Source organism: Populus trichocarpa, chromosome 3, assembly GCF_000002775.5.
Source record: "Populus trichocarpa isolate Nisqually-1 chromosome 3, P.trichocarpa_v4.1, whole genome shotgun sequence".
Taxonomy (NCBI): Eukaryota; Viridiplantae; Streptophyta; class Magnoliopsida; order Malpighiales; family Salicaceae; genus Populus; species Populus trichocarpa.
Genome location: NC_037287.2, coordinates 1,821,303 through 1,838,529, shown reverse-complemented (window position 1 = coordinate 1,838,529; position 17,227 = coordinate 1,821,303). Strand labels below are relative to the sequence as shown.

General features: G+C 33.6%; 3 protein-coding genes and 2 long non-coding RNA genes across 14 annotated transcripts in view; 2 read left to right on the top strand and 3 right to left on the bottom strand.

Annotated features, from left to right (window-relative positions):
- LOC112326924 (pentatricopeptide repeat-containing protein At2g22410, mitochondrial-like) overlaps nt 1-13,583 on the bottom strand; it is a 74,356-nt gene extending 60,773 nt beyond the window's left edge. For 6 of the 8 annotated variants that reach the window (XR_008058774.1, XR_008058770.1, XR_008058775.1 and 3 more), the window contains exon 1: nt 13,158-13,583. Coding sequence is in view for 1 of the 8 variants with exons in the window: in XM_052451437.1 (XP_052307397.1) it covers nt 12,938-13,126 (189 nt within the window). In the remaining 7 variants the exon portion in view is untranslated. The other 2 variants (XR_008058776.1, XM_052451437.1) reach the window with 1 other exon arrangement.
- Nucleotides 1-17,227, top strand: part of LOC18110600 (uncharacterized) — an 83,054-nt gene that overhangs the window by 60,359 nt on the left and 5,468 nt on the right. Inside the window, exon 9 of the long non-coding RNA XR_008058779.1 lies at nt 13,961-14,030. This is a non-coding gene — a long non-coding RNA (uncharacterized LOC18110600). The remainder of the gene's footprint in view (nt 1-13,960; nt 14,031-17,227) is intronic.
- Nucleotides 122-16,419, bottom strand: LOC112326843 (uncharacterized). Its single transcript, XM_024596932.2, has 2 exons — nt 16,313-16,419; nt 122-781 (listed from the first exon to the last, which is right to left on the bottom strand). The coding sequence occupies exon 2, from the start codon at nt 479-481 to the stop codon at nt 122-124; it is 360 nt and encodes a 119-aa protein (XP_024452700.1). The 5' UTR covers nt 482-781; nt 16,313-16,419.
- LOC127905097 (uncharacterized) lies at nt 3,705-5,909 on the top strand. Its single transcript, XR_008058784.1, has 2 exons — nt 3,705-3,846; nt 5,562-5,909. It is a non-coding gene; the product is annotated as an uncharacterized LOC127905097 (long non-coding RNA).
- LOC112326845 (uncharacterized) overlaps nt 15,561-17,227 on the bottom strand; it is a 57,036-nt gene continuing 55,369 nt past the window's right edge. For 2 of the 3 annotated variants that reach the window (XM_052451449.1, XM_052451446.1), the window contains one exon: nt 15,561-15,681. In XM_052451449.1, the coding sequence (XP_052307409.1) occupies nt 15,652-15,681 (30 nt within the window). In that variant the 3' untranslated portion in view covers nt 15,561-15,651. The remainder of the gene's footprint in view (nt 15,682-17,227) is intronic. The other variant, XM_052451440.1, reaches the window with a different exon arrangement.

Genomic DNA, 17,227 nt, shown 5'->3' with positions numbered 1-17,227 from the left:
TCCAAAATGTCATCAAAGTTTTAGAAACATAATTTTATAGATGATACGTTATATCTCAATATTGACACCATAGGATTTGAATCAATCGATCTTTGTTTCTTAGCATCACCCCAAATAATAGTTAGTTAGCTCTTGTCACATCACCCCAAACCTCCTCACCAAACAGATTGATTCTCCTCTTAGCTTCAATCCTGAACTGTGACCCCAGGTTCTGGTCATCCTCACGATGAAGAACAACCTTGTCACCAACTCTCAGTCCATAATCAGCAACAAATTTAAGCCAGCCCTTAGAAAGCACTGGCTTGTCATAATCTTCTTTTCTCTTCAGGCAACGAATAACTCGAAGCTCACCAGAGCTATCTTTAACATGTAAATCAACAGAATTATTTCCAGCAAAATCTAAATGCTGCAAGCAATGAGTTGGGAACGAGAACCGAACACGGACATCAGTATCTCTCAACACTTTGCTGAAGATCTGCATTTTTTTCTCAAGGGTCGTGAAAAAAGAGAGAAATGGTTATGTTTAAGCTATCTGCTGGATTGATATGGTTTCTTGCAAGGAGCTTGTTAATTAATTTATACTAGCTAGCTAGTGTATTCACGGTAGAAAGACATCGAGCGAGAGATTTCGGAAATCTTGTTCATTTGATCGATTTCGCATGGCGTTATTTAAATCTTGATGGATTATTTGTAGATAGAACAAGAGAAACGCAGGCTTATGACTACGCTTTTTCAAAGACTAAATGAGCCAGGAGGTACGCTCGTATTGCCTCTCGTGCACCTCGTTCGTTCTAACTTGCGAAAACCAACTTGGGATAATGTCCCCTCTTAAGAGACGAGGCTTTCACTCCTCACTTCAATTATCTAGGATCAGTATAGTATTGAGCATTAACAAAAAAAAAATAATAATTACATGTTTATGTAGTTATTATTCATGCTCAATAATTTTTACAGTGGGTAAGTTAAATATAAAAATGGAGATTTATATAATACATTGCATAAGATTTGTTATCAGTTAATTGTATTTTACCATTATTATATTGGTTCTTGATCTTGCAGGCATGTTCTCTAAGTCCGCCCAAAGTTTCATCAATAAGGTCCGCAGAGAGGGAGAGCTACATCCTGCATTTTCTTGAGATTTCTGCGAGGTTTTTGTTCGAATAAGCAACAAGATGCACGATATTGTTGAAGGGCAAGTCCTTCCATGCGTGTCCAAAATTTGAAGTCATTTTCAATTCAAGGTCCACAATATATTTTTTTTATAATATAATAATGCTAGAATTACGCTCGATCTCTGCAGCATGCATCGAGTAATCGCTTTTGGATTTCGAGTTCCACTGATTTGAAATGCTCGCTGTCTGTGTTGCATACATGTACGTAATCCAAAGATTTTTGCGAGGTTTGAAAAATTTGCCACACCGGATCACGTCTGTACCATCGACCGAGACCGTCAGCGTTGTGGGCAATGACGTTTCTACTCGGAGGAGGCTATACAATTTCTTTTTGACAGGCAGCGGTTTCTTATCCTTGTTCTTTACGCTCGATCTCCTCAGCATGCAGCGAGTAATCGCGTTTGGATTTCGAGTTCGACTGATTTGAAATGCTCGGAAGCCCAAAGAATAAATGGTGTCTGTGCCATCGACCGAGACCGTCAGCACTATGGGCGTGCAATGACGTTTTACTCCGAGGATAGATAGTTTAGACACCAAAAAAAAAAAAAACATACTTATCTTGTAATCCGTAACATGTTTGTTCGTTTTATATTTATATTTTAACTTTCTATTTTACAAACAATAATATAATCAGTGCATTAATTATACGGACAATTACTATCCAATCACAATTAGTTTTACAATTTACACGGATGGATCTTGAAACACCAGCCCAGTTATTGGCCGTCTTAAGCTTCAAACGCAACTTATCTTGTAATGCTATGATCATCCTCTTGAATATTTTATTTTTGTTATTTTTTTTATAGTTATCTCCCAACATGGCAGGTCTTCAATGATTTTTTTTTAATTTAACCTTTAATATTTAGTTATTAAGCCCTTAACTCATTGTTTTTATCCTTTTTTTATCGAGTTATCTTGATCTTATATTTCGAGTAATAGATTAGTCAAGTTAACCATGATTGCCTCATGTTTTTTCTCCTTTATTTTTTTTATGAAATTGATTTTTTTTAACAATTTCATACATTGTTGTTAAATTATTGGTCCTTGATCTATGTGATTTTTTTCACTTTTTTTATTATTTTGGGTTATCCCGAGTACATGTTAATCAAGTTAACTCGGATTAGCTTGCATTTTCTTACACGATGTCTTTTTATTTAACTTCAGTCTTTTTATTTAACTTCGGTCTTTTTTGCTAGGTTCTTTTTTTGAAAGTCTAATTTTCTTCATCCTAATCTCATGCCGCGAGTGGCGGGTCAGTCGAGGTAACCCGAGTTGACTCGGTGTTCCTCAATTTTTTTATGACTTTGTTTTTATTTTTTTATTTTTATCATTTTGTATTAAATTATTTGCACTGAGCTTTGTTATTTTTTTGCTTCTCTTTCTATTTTGTTATTTCAAGAGTGGGTTGATCAAGTTAACTAGGGTCATCTTGCATTTTTGTTCATAATGTTTTTTTATTTAACTTAGATCTTTTTTGCTTGACCATGTGTGTGATGGGTTAGTCAAGTTAACCTACATTGACTAGGATTTTTTTCCCTTGAATTTTTTTATGACATTTTTTTTTCAATTTTATCATTTTACATTAAATTATTTGCCCTTGAGCTTTTTTATTTTTTCACTTTTCTTAGTGTTTGGTTATTCCTATAGCAGGTTGGGAAGTTAACTATGATTGACTCAAGTTTTTTTTTGATATTTTATCATCAAACTTTGGTTTTTTTTTACTAGGTTGTCATAACCTAATTTTTGAATAAAAAAAATGAATGGATAAAAATATATTTAAGAATGGGGTTAAAACAACACAAATTCGAAGTTCAGGGATGAAATTATCAGATTTGAGAGTAAATTGGTCAGAAATTGAAGAATTAATAAGTTTGGAAATTTAATTAAAATTTGAATTAGTTTAATTAAATGAAATCAGAAGAATTAATAAGTTTGTGGACTTAATTAAACTTTGATTTAATTAAATAAATTCAGGGATTTAATTGAAATTAACCCAAGGGCACAATTAGAAATCAATTATTACTGATTAGGATCCCAATTGTTAAGTTTAAACTGTTTAGGGACCAAAGTGAAAAACAGATGCCCAAGGACACAACGACGCCGTTTTGGAAGCATTGTTCATTGTCTTCTTCGTTTCGCGCGGAGGAAGCCGGTTTAACAGTGAAATTCAGCAGATCATGGCCAGGGGAAGATTCAGCAGATCACAGCCACGATGCCCACGATGCCATTCCTGAAGCCACGATCTCTCGCCTCCACGATGCCCGCCATTTCTGGAGGCCGGGACACAAGACCTTCTCTGGCTTTATAAAAGCCAGAGAAAGGCCTCAGCAAGGGAGGGGGGAAAAAAGAAAAGGGGCAGGAGAGAACGGAGGAGGAAAACTGGGAGGACGAACTTGGGCAAACGAAGAACGAAACAGAGGAGAAAGGGATCAGTCAAAACAAATTCACAGAAAGCCGTGAGCATAAAGAGAGGAGACGACGAGCGGGGGGGGGGGGGGGGGGGGGGGGGGCTTACAGCGAGAGAGAGACCAAAAACGGAGAGAATTCGGGGTGGAAGGAAACAGAGGAATAAATTCAGACAGAATCACAAGGAAAGCAAAAGGAAAAACGCAAGCAGAAAACACATAGACTAACATCAACTTCACCGTCGTCTTCATCGCCTCCAGCAGATCAGGTAAGCAATCTTTCTCCTCCAGCTTTGCTACATTCTCCAAATAATTAGCACATTGCACTGTTCAAGTGAATTTTAATTCACTTGAACAGTGAGCAACACGCGTGAATTAGCTCACGCGTGTTGCTTTTCCCAGCTGGGCTGGCTGGGGGGCCAGCCTCAAATAAAAAATATAAAAAAATAAAAAAATAAAAAATATATGTATGCATGAATAAAAATAACATAATTTTTTTTTATTCACTGATGCTAGAGTCAGGAATAAAAATATTGATCTAAATTTATTTTATAGCTATGTAATATTTACCAACGCTAGAGTTGGAAGTATCCGTAATTGAATATTCACTGATTCCAGAGTCAGGAATATTATAAGCAAATTATAATATTATAATCTAATAAATATTTAGCAATTTAAGGCAAAACCAGCAATGAGGTCTGCCACAGGTAGGACGTTTAAGGGGTGATAACATCTTTTCTTTTACGTAACCAGTCCCAAACTATAAAATCTCTGTTGACCAGTTAGGGTTCCTAGTAACCATAATACTAGGTAGCGACTCCTTAAACAATATCGTTTCCCAACTAAGAATAGGATGCCAGAAATCCATTCTTTCCATGAAATATAAAATTTTAAAGCCGCCGCGATGTCCGGTAGGACATAGGTCATCCTTTTGAAATTCTTTTTTTCAACCTGAAATCATATCATGGTTTGTTGGTTTGTCAAGTTACCCAAGCTGACTCGGGTTTTCTTTTTCGGCAAACAATTTTTTTCAAGCTTTTTTTTTGTTTTCATCTTTGACATTAGGTTATTTGGCCTTAAACTTTCTAAGTTTTCTTTTCTTTTTACTGATTCTTTCAGTCTCATATCTCAGGCTGTGTTTTAGTTAATTTAACCTGATTGTCTCAGATTATCATCGCTTGAATATTCTTTTTTAGTGTTTGTAAAAGTTTGGTCCGACCCTCGGTGTGGCATGAGCCACATTCTTTCCAATGAACAACACTTAAATAGTAGCGTTCAAGGAGAGGAATAATGATTTCCCTCCATTAGTTTTTGTTGACAGACTAGATCGTTGACTTGTTCTACGCCTCGGGTCAGATCAATTTTTTTTAGCAAACAAAAAAAACATCCAGACATTACTAATATTTTTCAAGTAAATATTTTTTAAAACCGCTTGGAGGTTGAGCTGATGTGACCTGATCGACCTGATGGATATAAGTAACCCTAGACAACCTGTAAAAATATTGTTTGATTAACAAAAATTCAAGACACCATCTTTTTTTAAAAAATAATATTAGAATGACAACATATTGAATCGATTCGGGCTAACACATGTTAATCTGTCAAATCCACGATCTAGATTATAAGACCATGATAACCCTATAAAAAATAAATCAAAATAAATTACAAAGCTGAATTCCCAATTAACTCATTGTTGAAGAATGTAAATGAAAACAATTAATTAAAAAATAACAAAAAATTATCTAGGTTAACCTGTCAAAATATAATCTGTGGGTCATTTTCAATTCCTGACAAAAAAAAAAAAATAACAAAAATTAATTCCTCACAAAAAATTATTCAAAATTTGAAGTCATTTTCAATTCCTGGGTCCACACTATATTTTTTATAATATAATCTCTAGAATTACGCTCGATCTCTGCAGCAAGCATCGAGTAATCGCTTTTGGATTTTGAGTTCGACTGATTTCTGTGTTGTGTGCATGTAGCCCCAAGAATAAATCAAGAGGCTTTGAAAAACATTTGCCACACGGGATCATATTTGAAATGTGGGCGTGTAATGACGTTTCTACTCGGAGGAGGCTATGTGATATCTTTTTGATAGGCAGCGGTTTCTTTTCTTTGTTCTTTATTATTGTAGAGGAAATCTCTCTGTTTTAATTTGAGAAATCTCATTTAGATTTTTTTTAGTGGGTTAAGATGTATCTAATTTATCCATAATTCAAAATAATTTTATTAAAATAATATAAGGTATAAAATCCAAATTTTATTTAATTAAAAACAATTTTAATTAAATTATAATCATATTATGAAAAATAATTCTATAATTAATTTAATTTGGATTTCAATTAAAATAAAATCAAAATTTTATTTGAGGGGTTAAAAAAAGCATAAAAAGGAGGGTAAAAAGGTATTTTATATTAAAATAAACCGTATGGACATAACACAAAAGGGAAGGGGTGAAGAGGTAAAATACCCCAAAACCCTAAAACTATCTCTATCTCCTCTTCTTCTTCCATGTGTCACCGGTAGGGCACTTTACCCTTGTTGCCCACGTGCTTTTACAACCCTAAAACATTTCAATTTTTTCCTTGAATAATATCCATATACTAATTCAGGATAATTTTTAAAATTAACTTAATCGAGTCCTTTCTTGATTTTTCTAAGTCTAGAAATATAATATTTGTATTAATTATATTCTAGTCCTTAATTTCCAAAATATATTTAATTACATCATACCTAATTAAATTATACCACTTTAATTTTTTACTATTAGTTCTTAATGTGTGTGACCCATTAGGTTCCTAATATGTCTGATATATGCTAAGATGTTATTGTGTTTTCTAATTGTTGGTGATAAGGTTTAAGAAAAGTCCTCCTTAGTAAGGAGATCCTTATCTTTTTAGGAAAAACCTAACAATTCTAACATGAACAAAAGAAGAACGAACTCTTATTTAATATTATGAATACGTCATACATATAAATTTGTAATCCCAAATATTAAAAAATATATTATTTTTTTTGTATTTTTTGAAATAATGGCTTGCTCTCATGCATTTAATAAACAGGTTATTAAAACAAAAAATACATGCTAATACATATTTTTTTTTTAATTTTTGTTGTATGAAAATATAATATGAAAATTTCTATATTTTTTAGAAGCTTGGTCGCATGTATGAAAATAAGATAGTTTTTTATATAATTTAAAAAAACATTTTGGAAAAAACTGGTATTTGAATACCAGATTTGTATCAGTATAAAAATACAATCCAATATTAATCAAAATTGATAGAATATTCTACAAGAAAATCACAAATTGTTTTGAAAGGATTTTTGAATTTTTTTGTTTAATATATAATATTATATTATAATAATATATATTGGGATGGGTTGGCCCAAATATATGGGCTGAGCCCATCCTTGCTGGGCCGAGATCGGCTCAAAATAAATTAGGTCGAGGTTGGTCCAAAGGTGTTAGGTCAGCATCGGCCTAGAAGAGTGTTAGGCTGGTGTCAGCCCAAATGTATTTTTCTTTTCTTTTTTGGACTAGGTCCAATGACATGCATGCATCCTTACCTGGTTTAAAATATAGGTCCCTCTCTTTTTGATGTTCCATTGTCATAGACTATCTTTGTTTGATATCCAAAGCCTTTTTTATTCTTCTGATTAACAGGCTCATTTGTGTGCTAGCCCTTTACTCAAATGTATGTGTAGTGTCCATCCTAGGCCGTCCACGATGATTACTGCTTTCATTGTTTATCAAGCATGACCATGCCCCCAAGTGTAATGTTGTTGGGTTCATCATGAAGGAGCTTAACCAATCATTCATCTTATGAATTCTCTCAAAAAAATTTCTTTGATTAGTTGTGTGTGTCTTGCCAACACCCATCATAAATTGTTAATTATCCACAAACTTGCCTTGAGTTGAAATAATACTCTTTAAGTATATATTATCATGGAACCATCAAGGAACTATCAAGTCATCCAAACATGCATCTCATAGCATGCTGTAAAAGGTTCTTTGTTGTATGCTTAGTGTTCTTTTCAATGGATTTCTCTCAGCTAATCTAATTAGATTATGAAAAGAAATGCATTGGCATTATCAATGATGTTCATTTTATCACTCATATTCATGCGGTGAAGTGCACCTTGAGCTTCAAAATAGATGGTCGCACAGTCAGCCTTGGTGGTATGCATCCTTATGATGTTTATTTAATTTCAATTGTGTAATAACATCTGCCAGGATTCGTAGCCATGTTTCAGAGGGTAAACCCAGATGAAGATGTCATTCAAGTGCAGCATTGCTCTCAAATGCTATTGGAGTTTACTGAATCATGGATTGTCTTTGAACAATATCATCTTTAGTTGATCTGAACATGCTCGTTCTTCTATCTATCATCAAGAGGTTTTTGTTAGTGCCAGAAGCTAAACATAACTTTGATGGACTTCGATAACTCATCATTTGATTCTTTCTTTGCCCCCATCTGATCTGAATATTGTTTAATTTCCTTTCTATGGTCCAATGTATTGTCCTTAAATGCTCAACTTTTCAAGGATGATCAAGAAGTGACAATGTCATTTTTGTCAAGGATTTTGCAAACTTGATTGATGTTATTCTTGTTTGACAATCTTTCTTTTTCTAGAATCAACTCTCACATGTCAAAGATCATGTCTTTTCAAGTCTAATTGTTGAAATGAAATCAAATAGATGTAAGTGTTTTAAATGAAATCAAAGAGATGAAATCAAAGAGATGTAAGTGTTTTTTTTTAAGTATTTTGAAAATCAAACTTCTTTGGTTAAAGACCAAACACATGCCATTCAATATATGCAGTCATTTAATTGTCTTGTATTTTGAAAACAGAAATTGACTCGTTGTAAGATTAAAATGACTTTTTCTATGTTTTTTTGTGTCAATTTTAATTTTTGTTCTTAGGTAAATCATTTGATGGAATACCAACGATTAAGAAATCGCTAAAAATGAAAAATCCCTAGACTGAAGGGGCATCCAAGAAAACTTTAAAGAAAGTTATGTGAAAGCCAAAAAAATGAAAATTACCTGCATTTAAAAGCAAGTTAAGGCTAAAGTTAGGAAAAATTCATATCGACTCTAGAAAGGGCAAAAAAGGTTTTTAATTGAGGAAGGGCACAACAAATGCCAAAAGTCGATGTCGAGGGCGAGAGTTCAAAAAAAAAGGGAAGGAAAAGAAAAGAAACAAAAAAAAAGAAAAATATATTAAACCATGAACATGTCTTTGGTATCTGTAATAAAACCTCCCACGTCTTCAAAATGTTTAGATTGGTTAAAATAGTTGGATTTGCTTTATGGCCCCTGTTAAGAGAATTTTGATCGTTTAGGTAAACATAGTTATATGTCATTCTACTACAAAGATAGTGAAATATAAATAAGGAAATGACGAGAATCTTGACCTTTCTTTTGAATTGAAATTTAAGACAAAAGATTATCATGGAGATAAGAAATAGGCAATAGCTTTGGTATTCTCTTTAAGTTTAAGATTGACAATGAAAAGAGTTGTATGATGATATGTCAACATTTGACCTTAATTAATAACACCGAAAGTTTTTTAATGATAAAAAATCTTGTTAAGAGTAGGGCATAATTATTGCTTGATTATGATGGAGTTTCCTATCCAGTTTTAGGAAACAAGATTTATTGATGAAATATATGGCATGTCAGTCTCTTGTACAAAGACAACAAGAAAAGGAGAGTTAATAAATAATTGATGGTGATCTTAGGTCTTGAAAACCCTCAAACACTTTTGAGCCTATGAATTTCCTTTTCTTTCTTAGTTATGAACCATAAGCCTGCATTACGTGCTTTTAAAAGCCTTTTTTATTCAAGTGAGCGATTTGAACCGATACATGGTGCTCTCAAAACTTCAAGAGCTTTTCCATAAAAGTCATAGCTTCATGAACTAAGTTACCGGTTATTATACATACTGATAAAATAGATACTCAAGAGAGATAAATTTTCAACAGGACCTCGAATCTTTACTCAAAACCTCTTACTAGTTGAAATCCATAGAAGGTCACCTCGTCACGTACCATCAAATATCATACCTAAAATCAGATATTAAAATTAACACAAAAAACTATAAGAAAACTATTTTAATCATACAATAGGCCAATTTTTGTTTTTAAAATACAAGGCAATTAAATGATTGCATGTGTTAAGTGGCGTGTGTTGGGTCTTTAACCAAATAAGCTTGATTTTCAAAAATACTTTCAACGTTGACATCTCTCTAATTTCATTTCAAAATATACATGATCTTTGAAAGGAACGAGTTGATTCTAGAACAAGAAAAAATTCTGGAACAAAAAAATCATGGATTGAGTTTGCAAAGTCCTAAATGAAAATGACATCAACATTTCTCAACACTCCTTGAACAGTTGACCGGTCAAGGGCAATATGGCGGATCCTAGAAGGGAATGTAAACAATATTCATATTAGTTGGAGAGCAAATAAACATAATCAAATAATGATTCAATGAAATCCATCGAAATTATATTTAGCATCTGGCAATAACAAACACCTCTTTTTTATAGACAGAAGAATGAACACATTCAGATCAACTAAGAGCAATGTTGCTCAAAGACAATCTATGATTGAGTGAACTCCAGCGGCAGTTGAGAGTAACGATGCACTTAATAGGCATATTCATGTCTGAAATCTTGGTTTACCCTCTGAAGTATGGTTATGACACCTCAAAGATGTTGATCGCATGGGTGCATTTGGATAACTACATGCCATAAAGATTGACTGTAAAATAATCTGTTTAAAAGCCCATTGATTCAAGTGGCATCTCGCCACATGAATGTGGCTGATAAAAAGGAATATCAGTGATGATGACAATGCATTTCTTTCCATAATTTGATTAGATGGATTGAGAGGAATTTATAGAGAAGAACATTGAGCATACATCGATGAGCTTTTATGCATGTCTAGATGACTTAACAGTTCCATAAAGTTTGATATGCTTGAAGAGTATGGTTCAACTGAAGGCAATATCGTGGCTGATTAACAATCTAAGATAAGGTTAACACTATAAAACCTTTTAATGATTTGTTGGCAGGATGCCACCTTTTAATGATTTGTTGGGAGGATGCACCTTTTAATGATTTTGTTGATGTTAGAATGATTATTTCAAACATCTTTATGATGAATCAAACAACACCACACCTGGGGGCAAGGTCAGGCTTGATGAACAACGAGAGTAGTAATCAGCGTAAACAGCCTGGGATGGACATTGCACTTGCATTTGAGTAGAGGGCTGATATACGGAAGACTCGGACGAGCTAGTGAATTAAAGAAAAAACTAAGAAGGCTTTAGATAGAAAAACTTTTACCCAATTTTTGATAATTTTTTGAAAAAAACCAAAATAGCAAAAAAAAAAAAAACAATAAAAATCCCAAAAAAAAAATGTTTTTGACGTTTTTGCGTCACCTGCAACGTCTTTTTCGTAAGCGTATAGTTGTTAGGGTTCTTTTTAAGTCAATGTTGAAGTTACTCTTTTTCAAAAAATTCAAAATACAAAAAATAAGAAAAATCAAAATTTGCAAGGAACCAAATATGAAAAGAAAGAAGTTGAGGGACCAATTTATTTTTTAGGTTGCTTGGTCATCAAGTTTGCTTGGGGACCAAGCAATTAAAAATAACAAACTTTTTTACCTATAAATAGGTGATGGTTACACACTTAAAAAGGGCAGAAATTAGGGGAACTAAAAAAACCTAACCTTTTTTTTAGCCTAGCCGCCACCCTTCCCATTTTTTCTTTCTATCTTCTTCCTCCCGAGTCAACCCTACAAACCATGGACCCCTTTAATTCTCTACCCATGGGCCTCCATCTACATAACATCCACCATTCTCCCTAACCACAACATTCACCCTCACTTCCTTTTCTTTCTCCTTCATGCCATCAACACCGGCACCCAAAACTCCAACCCACACACAAGAAAAACAAACCTTAACCTCTAGAGTCGTTCCTTGTCCAGACCCACCATCAAATCTCCGACCTTTTAGAACCATCTGTTCCCATCATCTCCTTCATCATCGCCGACCAACACCCCATTCTTCTGGCCTTGAGACCATTACTAGCCTATTAGGCCACACACCATCTCCTCCAGCAGACTCACTTCTAAACGCCCACAGCCCCCTCACTTCCTTCTCTGTTGCCAAGACAACCATAGTTGTCGTCTCTATTTTTGACAAATTTCAAGAAAAGTAAAATTGAAATTTTGCCCGAGGACGTGCAAAAGATAAGTATGGGGGAATTTGATAAGAGAAAAATACACATGTTTTTTTTTTCCTTTTACACTATGCTTCTTGATGTATTCTCATGTAAAACTTTATTGTACAAATATTTCAATATTCTTAGTTGTTCTCTTCTCTCCATCGTATAGGTTTTAACTTTTTTTTCATAACCACTAGGATTTTTTTGATGAGTTTGCTTCATTTTTGTCGGGTACTTAAGCATTGCCCTTTACAATTACAATTTTGTGTGCTTGGAATTCGAACCAACATTGAAATGAATGGAACTATGTTGCACCCTTTGCACGACAAACACAAATCGACAAGGTAATTTCACTTGTTCTTTGCTCTTACTTTTTGATAGAGAATGGTGGTTTAACAAGCTGCTTGTGACTATAATGCATGATTTATCTTAGTTAATTAGATGTTGCTAATCATATTAAAGCAATGCACTCATGTTTTTATGTGAAGAGAAGTAACGTTATAAGAAATTATAGCAACCATGCTTGATGTTTAGAGTTTTGTTGTTTAAATATGATTTTTATGTATCGATTTATATTCATATTAATAAAGAATTCACAAGCCCATTACTAGGAATTATGCATTGTGTATATTTGGACTCGAACCTAAAAGCTTATGCTTGCTTATTCATGTGCACATCAATTGAGATACCTTTATTGTTTATACATGTATTTTGACTTTTAGTAACTCATGAGGAACTTCAAACATTCCATTTGGCTAAATATATAAAGTGAATATATATTGATTATAGATGCATGAAGATTTGTGTTTTTGTATAGTATAAGGTTTTTGTATAGTATTGGTGTAGGTCTCTATGCTGGTAAAATTATTTACTTCATTTCTTAACAATACCTCTTGAAATCTCTAGATTCTTCAGGCAATTTGTTGTTTCTATCCATATCTCTAACTCCCATGGTATCGAAGATCCCTCTTGCAGAATCCAAGCAGCCACATTTCACATACATAGTGATTTACATTTCTAGTTTTACATATTCGTGAAAACTCTTCCCTAATCTCAAACCCCCCCCCCCCCCCCCTTCTGCGAGCACGCTGAACGAGCGGCTATCATAGTGACCTCTTCTGGCTCTACATTGCCTTCCACTGACATCGAGTCAAAAAGCTTCCATGTCTCATCCCAACAGTTACGCTTAGAATACCCATCAGTCATAGACAGAAAGTCCATCTCTAGCGGGAATTCCATCAAACAAGTGTCAAGCAAAACCCAAACAACCACGCAGCAGATCCTAAAAACGAGCCAACCCATGTTGAAACAACATAGCAGAAACAAAACCCACCTTTCGAATACCACAATGAACTGATTTCCCTCCTAAAACTCTCAAAAACTGCTCGCCGCACGCTTTGAGCGCAAGAACAAAGCTCCTACAGTCCATTTCAGCGCCATTTTGAACCACTTGGCAGAAAAACAAGAAGCCGCTATGGCCCATTTTGGCTTCAGAGTAGCCTCTAATCATGGTATTCCAAATATAAGTACTGGGGTTTTGTATCTGCGAAAACAGAAGACGAGCATGATTTATCTCTGCAGTGTGAGAGAGGGCAAAAGGCCAAGGCAAGACTAACATGGAAAGAAAGCTTGGGGGTAGATTAGCCAGACTATAAAGGAGAAGGACTTATTTGTACTTGTTCCAAGATTTTGAGTCAAAATAATACCGCTTCTTTTCCTTCAAACGCAATCTCGTCCTACGTTCCGGGTAGTTCCCCATTCTTTTTACCTAATCTCTTAATATATATGAATGGCATCTTTGCTTAAGCTCCTTCAATTATTGCTTTCGAATATTCTCATGGTATTTGCTCTTTGTTTTTGAGGATCCAATTAGTAAGCAAATCATGGAGACTTGGCTGTTGACCTCAACACTCTCGTCTGCATTGACCGCAGCATTGACCTCTTCAATATCTTGGATGTGAACCAGAATTGGAATATTGGGTGTTCTTGTTTTTGATACATGTAAAGAGGTAAGCTAAGCATCTCTTTTAAGATCTCTCTAGCTGCTGCAGCGATGCCAAATCGCTTTCTTTTTTCCAGTTCCTAAGCAGGAGTTTTGTATAGCTACCAACTTAATTTCTTTGCGTTTTGCTCCAGGTTTGGGCCAATTTTGATGCCTTCTGTGAATCCCTCCATCTGGGCTTACCAAAAGAGGAGGAGGAACGCAGTAAGTTTCTCTTCTCAATTTTGATGCCTTTTGTGAATCCCTCCATCTGGACTTATTTTGATTCCCAAACATGGGGTTTTGTTTCAGTGCTTCTTTATTGAATTACTCTCACTATTCCCATTACATTCTGTGAATTTTGAAGGACTGGACATGTTTCAATTCAATACTGAGCTAGTTTCTTGATGGTTGCTTGCCTGCTTGCTTCAAATTTCTTTACAAAAGAAAAAAAAAAAAAACTGTCCTCTTGAGACATCACAAAACCAATCCGTAATACCTCTAAAAGTTTTTAAGGACATGTGAATCAGTAAGCAAACTTCACATAAACTAGGAAGGAAAGAGGAAGTTGGACTCTTGAGTTCACAGGCTAATGGTGGAGTCCATGTTACAATTGCTTCAGTCCGGTTTTCGTTCTGTTTTTTCAATTAAAACTAAATGTTTTAGTTTCATAGTGTGTCAACAAATCGTTTTGAGATTGAACTATTCTTTTATATATATATATATATATATATATATATATATATATATATATATATATAATTCAAAATATTAATTCAACAAATGTTATTTCAACTCGAATCCACATGTAACCTCAATTTAAATTTTCTAACACTAATAATTTTTTTTTTGTTAAACTAGTATGACGGAATCAATTTGATGAATCTAAATACAACCTGGACAATTAATAAGAATATAATTTGACTAAAAAAAAATTCAAGATAATATATTTTTTTAAAAAATATTGAGATGACAACATATTAGATCGACCCGGGTCAACCTAAGTTAACTTTTCAAATCCTTAATTCAGATAATGAGACCATAATAACCTCAAACAAAGCTCATCAAAATAAATTATACAGTTCAATTCTCAATAAATCTATTGTTAAAAACTAAAATTAAAAAAAATCAATTTAAAAGAGACACAAAAAGATGACCTTTCAAAATAAAATTATAAAAATGCTATTGGCAATTTTGTAAGGCCTTTCCAAACTTTAATTTAACTGGAGAAATTATAATATGTGAGGAGATTACTTGTAAAATTTCAGTCTCATCTAATGATCAAAATGATCAAATTAAAAGATATGATTAATATTGTAAAACTAGACAATATTTTTTTTTAAAAAAAAAAACTATTACCCCTCTTTTAATTTTTAGATATCTCATTTTATTTTATCGGTTGAAAGTTTTATAAATACCAGAGTTTCCAAAAATCTCCAAAATGTCATCAAAGTTTTAGAAACTTAATTTTATTACGATATTGATGGATTTGAATCAATCGATCTTTGTTTCATAGCATCACCAATGCATGTGTTAGTTCCCATGATTTAAAGAACTATATTTCTTTTTTATCCATTTCGATTTATTTATCCATCAAATCAATGGAAATCCTTGTTTTCAGACACTTGAAATGCGCACAAAATAGAAAAAATAAAAATAAAAAACCAACAAAATTGAAAAACGTGGAAAAAAAAAACTCTTGGAAACGGAATTCATTCTTCTATTTATTTAATTCGACTGACGCAGATAACATTGATTATGATCACTACAAACACTCAAACATAAACACATACATAAATTCATTCTTCTATATATATCTGGATATGGCCGAACATCCAAATAATAGCTAGTTAGCTCTTGTCACATCACCCCAAGCCTCCTCACCAAGCAGCATGATTCTCCTCTTAGCTTCAATCATGAACTGGGACCCCAGGTTCTGGTCATCCTCACGATGAAGAACAACCTTGTCACCAACTCTCAGTCCATAATCAGCAACAAATTTAAGCCAGCCCATAGAAAGCACTGGCTTGTCATAAACTCCATTTCTCTTCAGGCAACGAATGACTCGAAGCTCACCACAGCCATCTTTAACATACAAATCAACATAATTATTTCCAGCAAAATCTAAATGCTCTAAGCAATGAGTTGGGAACGAGAACCGAACATGGACATCAGTATCTCTCAACACTTTGCTGAAGATCTGCATTTTTTTCTCAAGGGTCGTGAAAAAAGAGAGAAATGGTTATGTTTAAGCTATCTGCTGGATTGATATGGTTTCTTGCAAGGAGCTTGACGTTAATTTATACTAGCTAGCTAGTGTACATTCACGGTAGAAAGACATCGAGCGAGAGATTTCGGAAATCTTGTTCATTTGATCGATTTCGCATGGCGTTATTTAAATCTTGATGGATTATTTGTAGATAGAACAAGAGAAACGCAGGCTTATGACTACGCTTTTTCAAAGACTAAATGAGTCGGGAGGTACGCTCGTATTGCCTCTCGTGCACCTCGTTCGTTCTAACTTGCGAAAACCAAACACTTGCTGAAGATCTTGCATGCTTGTCTAAGTGTTTAGTGAGCTAGAGCATTTTGGGCAACATGGGCAATGGCCAAGGACCCCATTTAATAAAAAAACTACAAGAATAAAACTACAAGAATAAATAAAGATGCGCATAAAAAAAATACCCGCTTTATTCTGTCGGTATTTCCCTCGGGAAAATTGTCATATAATAAAAAAATACCATATACAATTCTGTCGGTAATTATTTAAAAATATATTTTTTAAAAATCTATTTAACAAAACTAGAAAATAATTAAATTAATATAATTTAACACTCCATAATACTCGGAATTGAGTTACTTGGAAAAAAGAAGAAGAAAATCAACTAAAAATAAAACAACAACAACATTGATCTCATATGAAGAAAAAAAAATTCTACAAGAACATTCATACAATTATTAAGAACATAAAAAATTATAAAAAAAAAACAAATATAATGAATAAAAGTAAAAAAAAGAAGAACAAAGAAAAATCTTATCTTAGTGTAGTTGTGAGTGAAGCTGAGAAGAGAAAAAAAAAATTCATAAAGTATATAAATTAAAAAAAAAATTGTACATGTTCTAACTTTTTTTTCAGAACCACTAGGGATTTGTTTGATGAGTTTGCTTCATTTTTGTCGGGTACTTAAACATTGGCCTTTACAATTACAAGTTTATGTGCTTGGAATTCGAGCCATCATTGAAATGAATGGAACTATGTTGGGTGTTCTTGTTTTTGATACATCATGAGGTGCACCAAATCGCTTTCTTTCTTCTAGTTTCTTAACAGGAGTTTTGTATAGCAACCAACTTTCTTCTTCGTGTTTTTCAAAGACGCAATAGTAGGCTTAATTATATCTCAATGACACCATAAGAACAGCAAC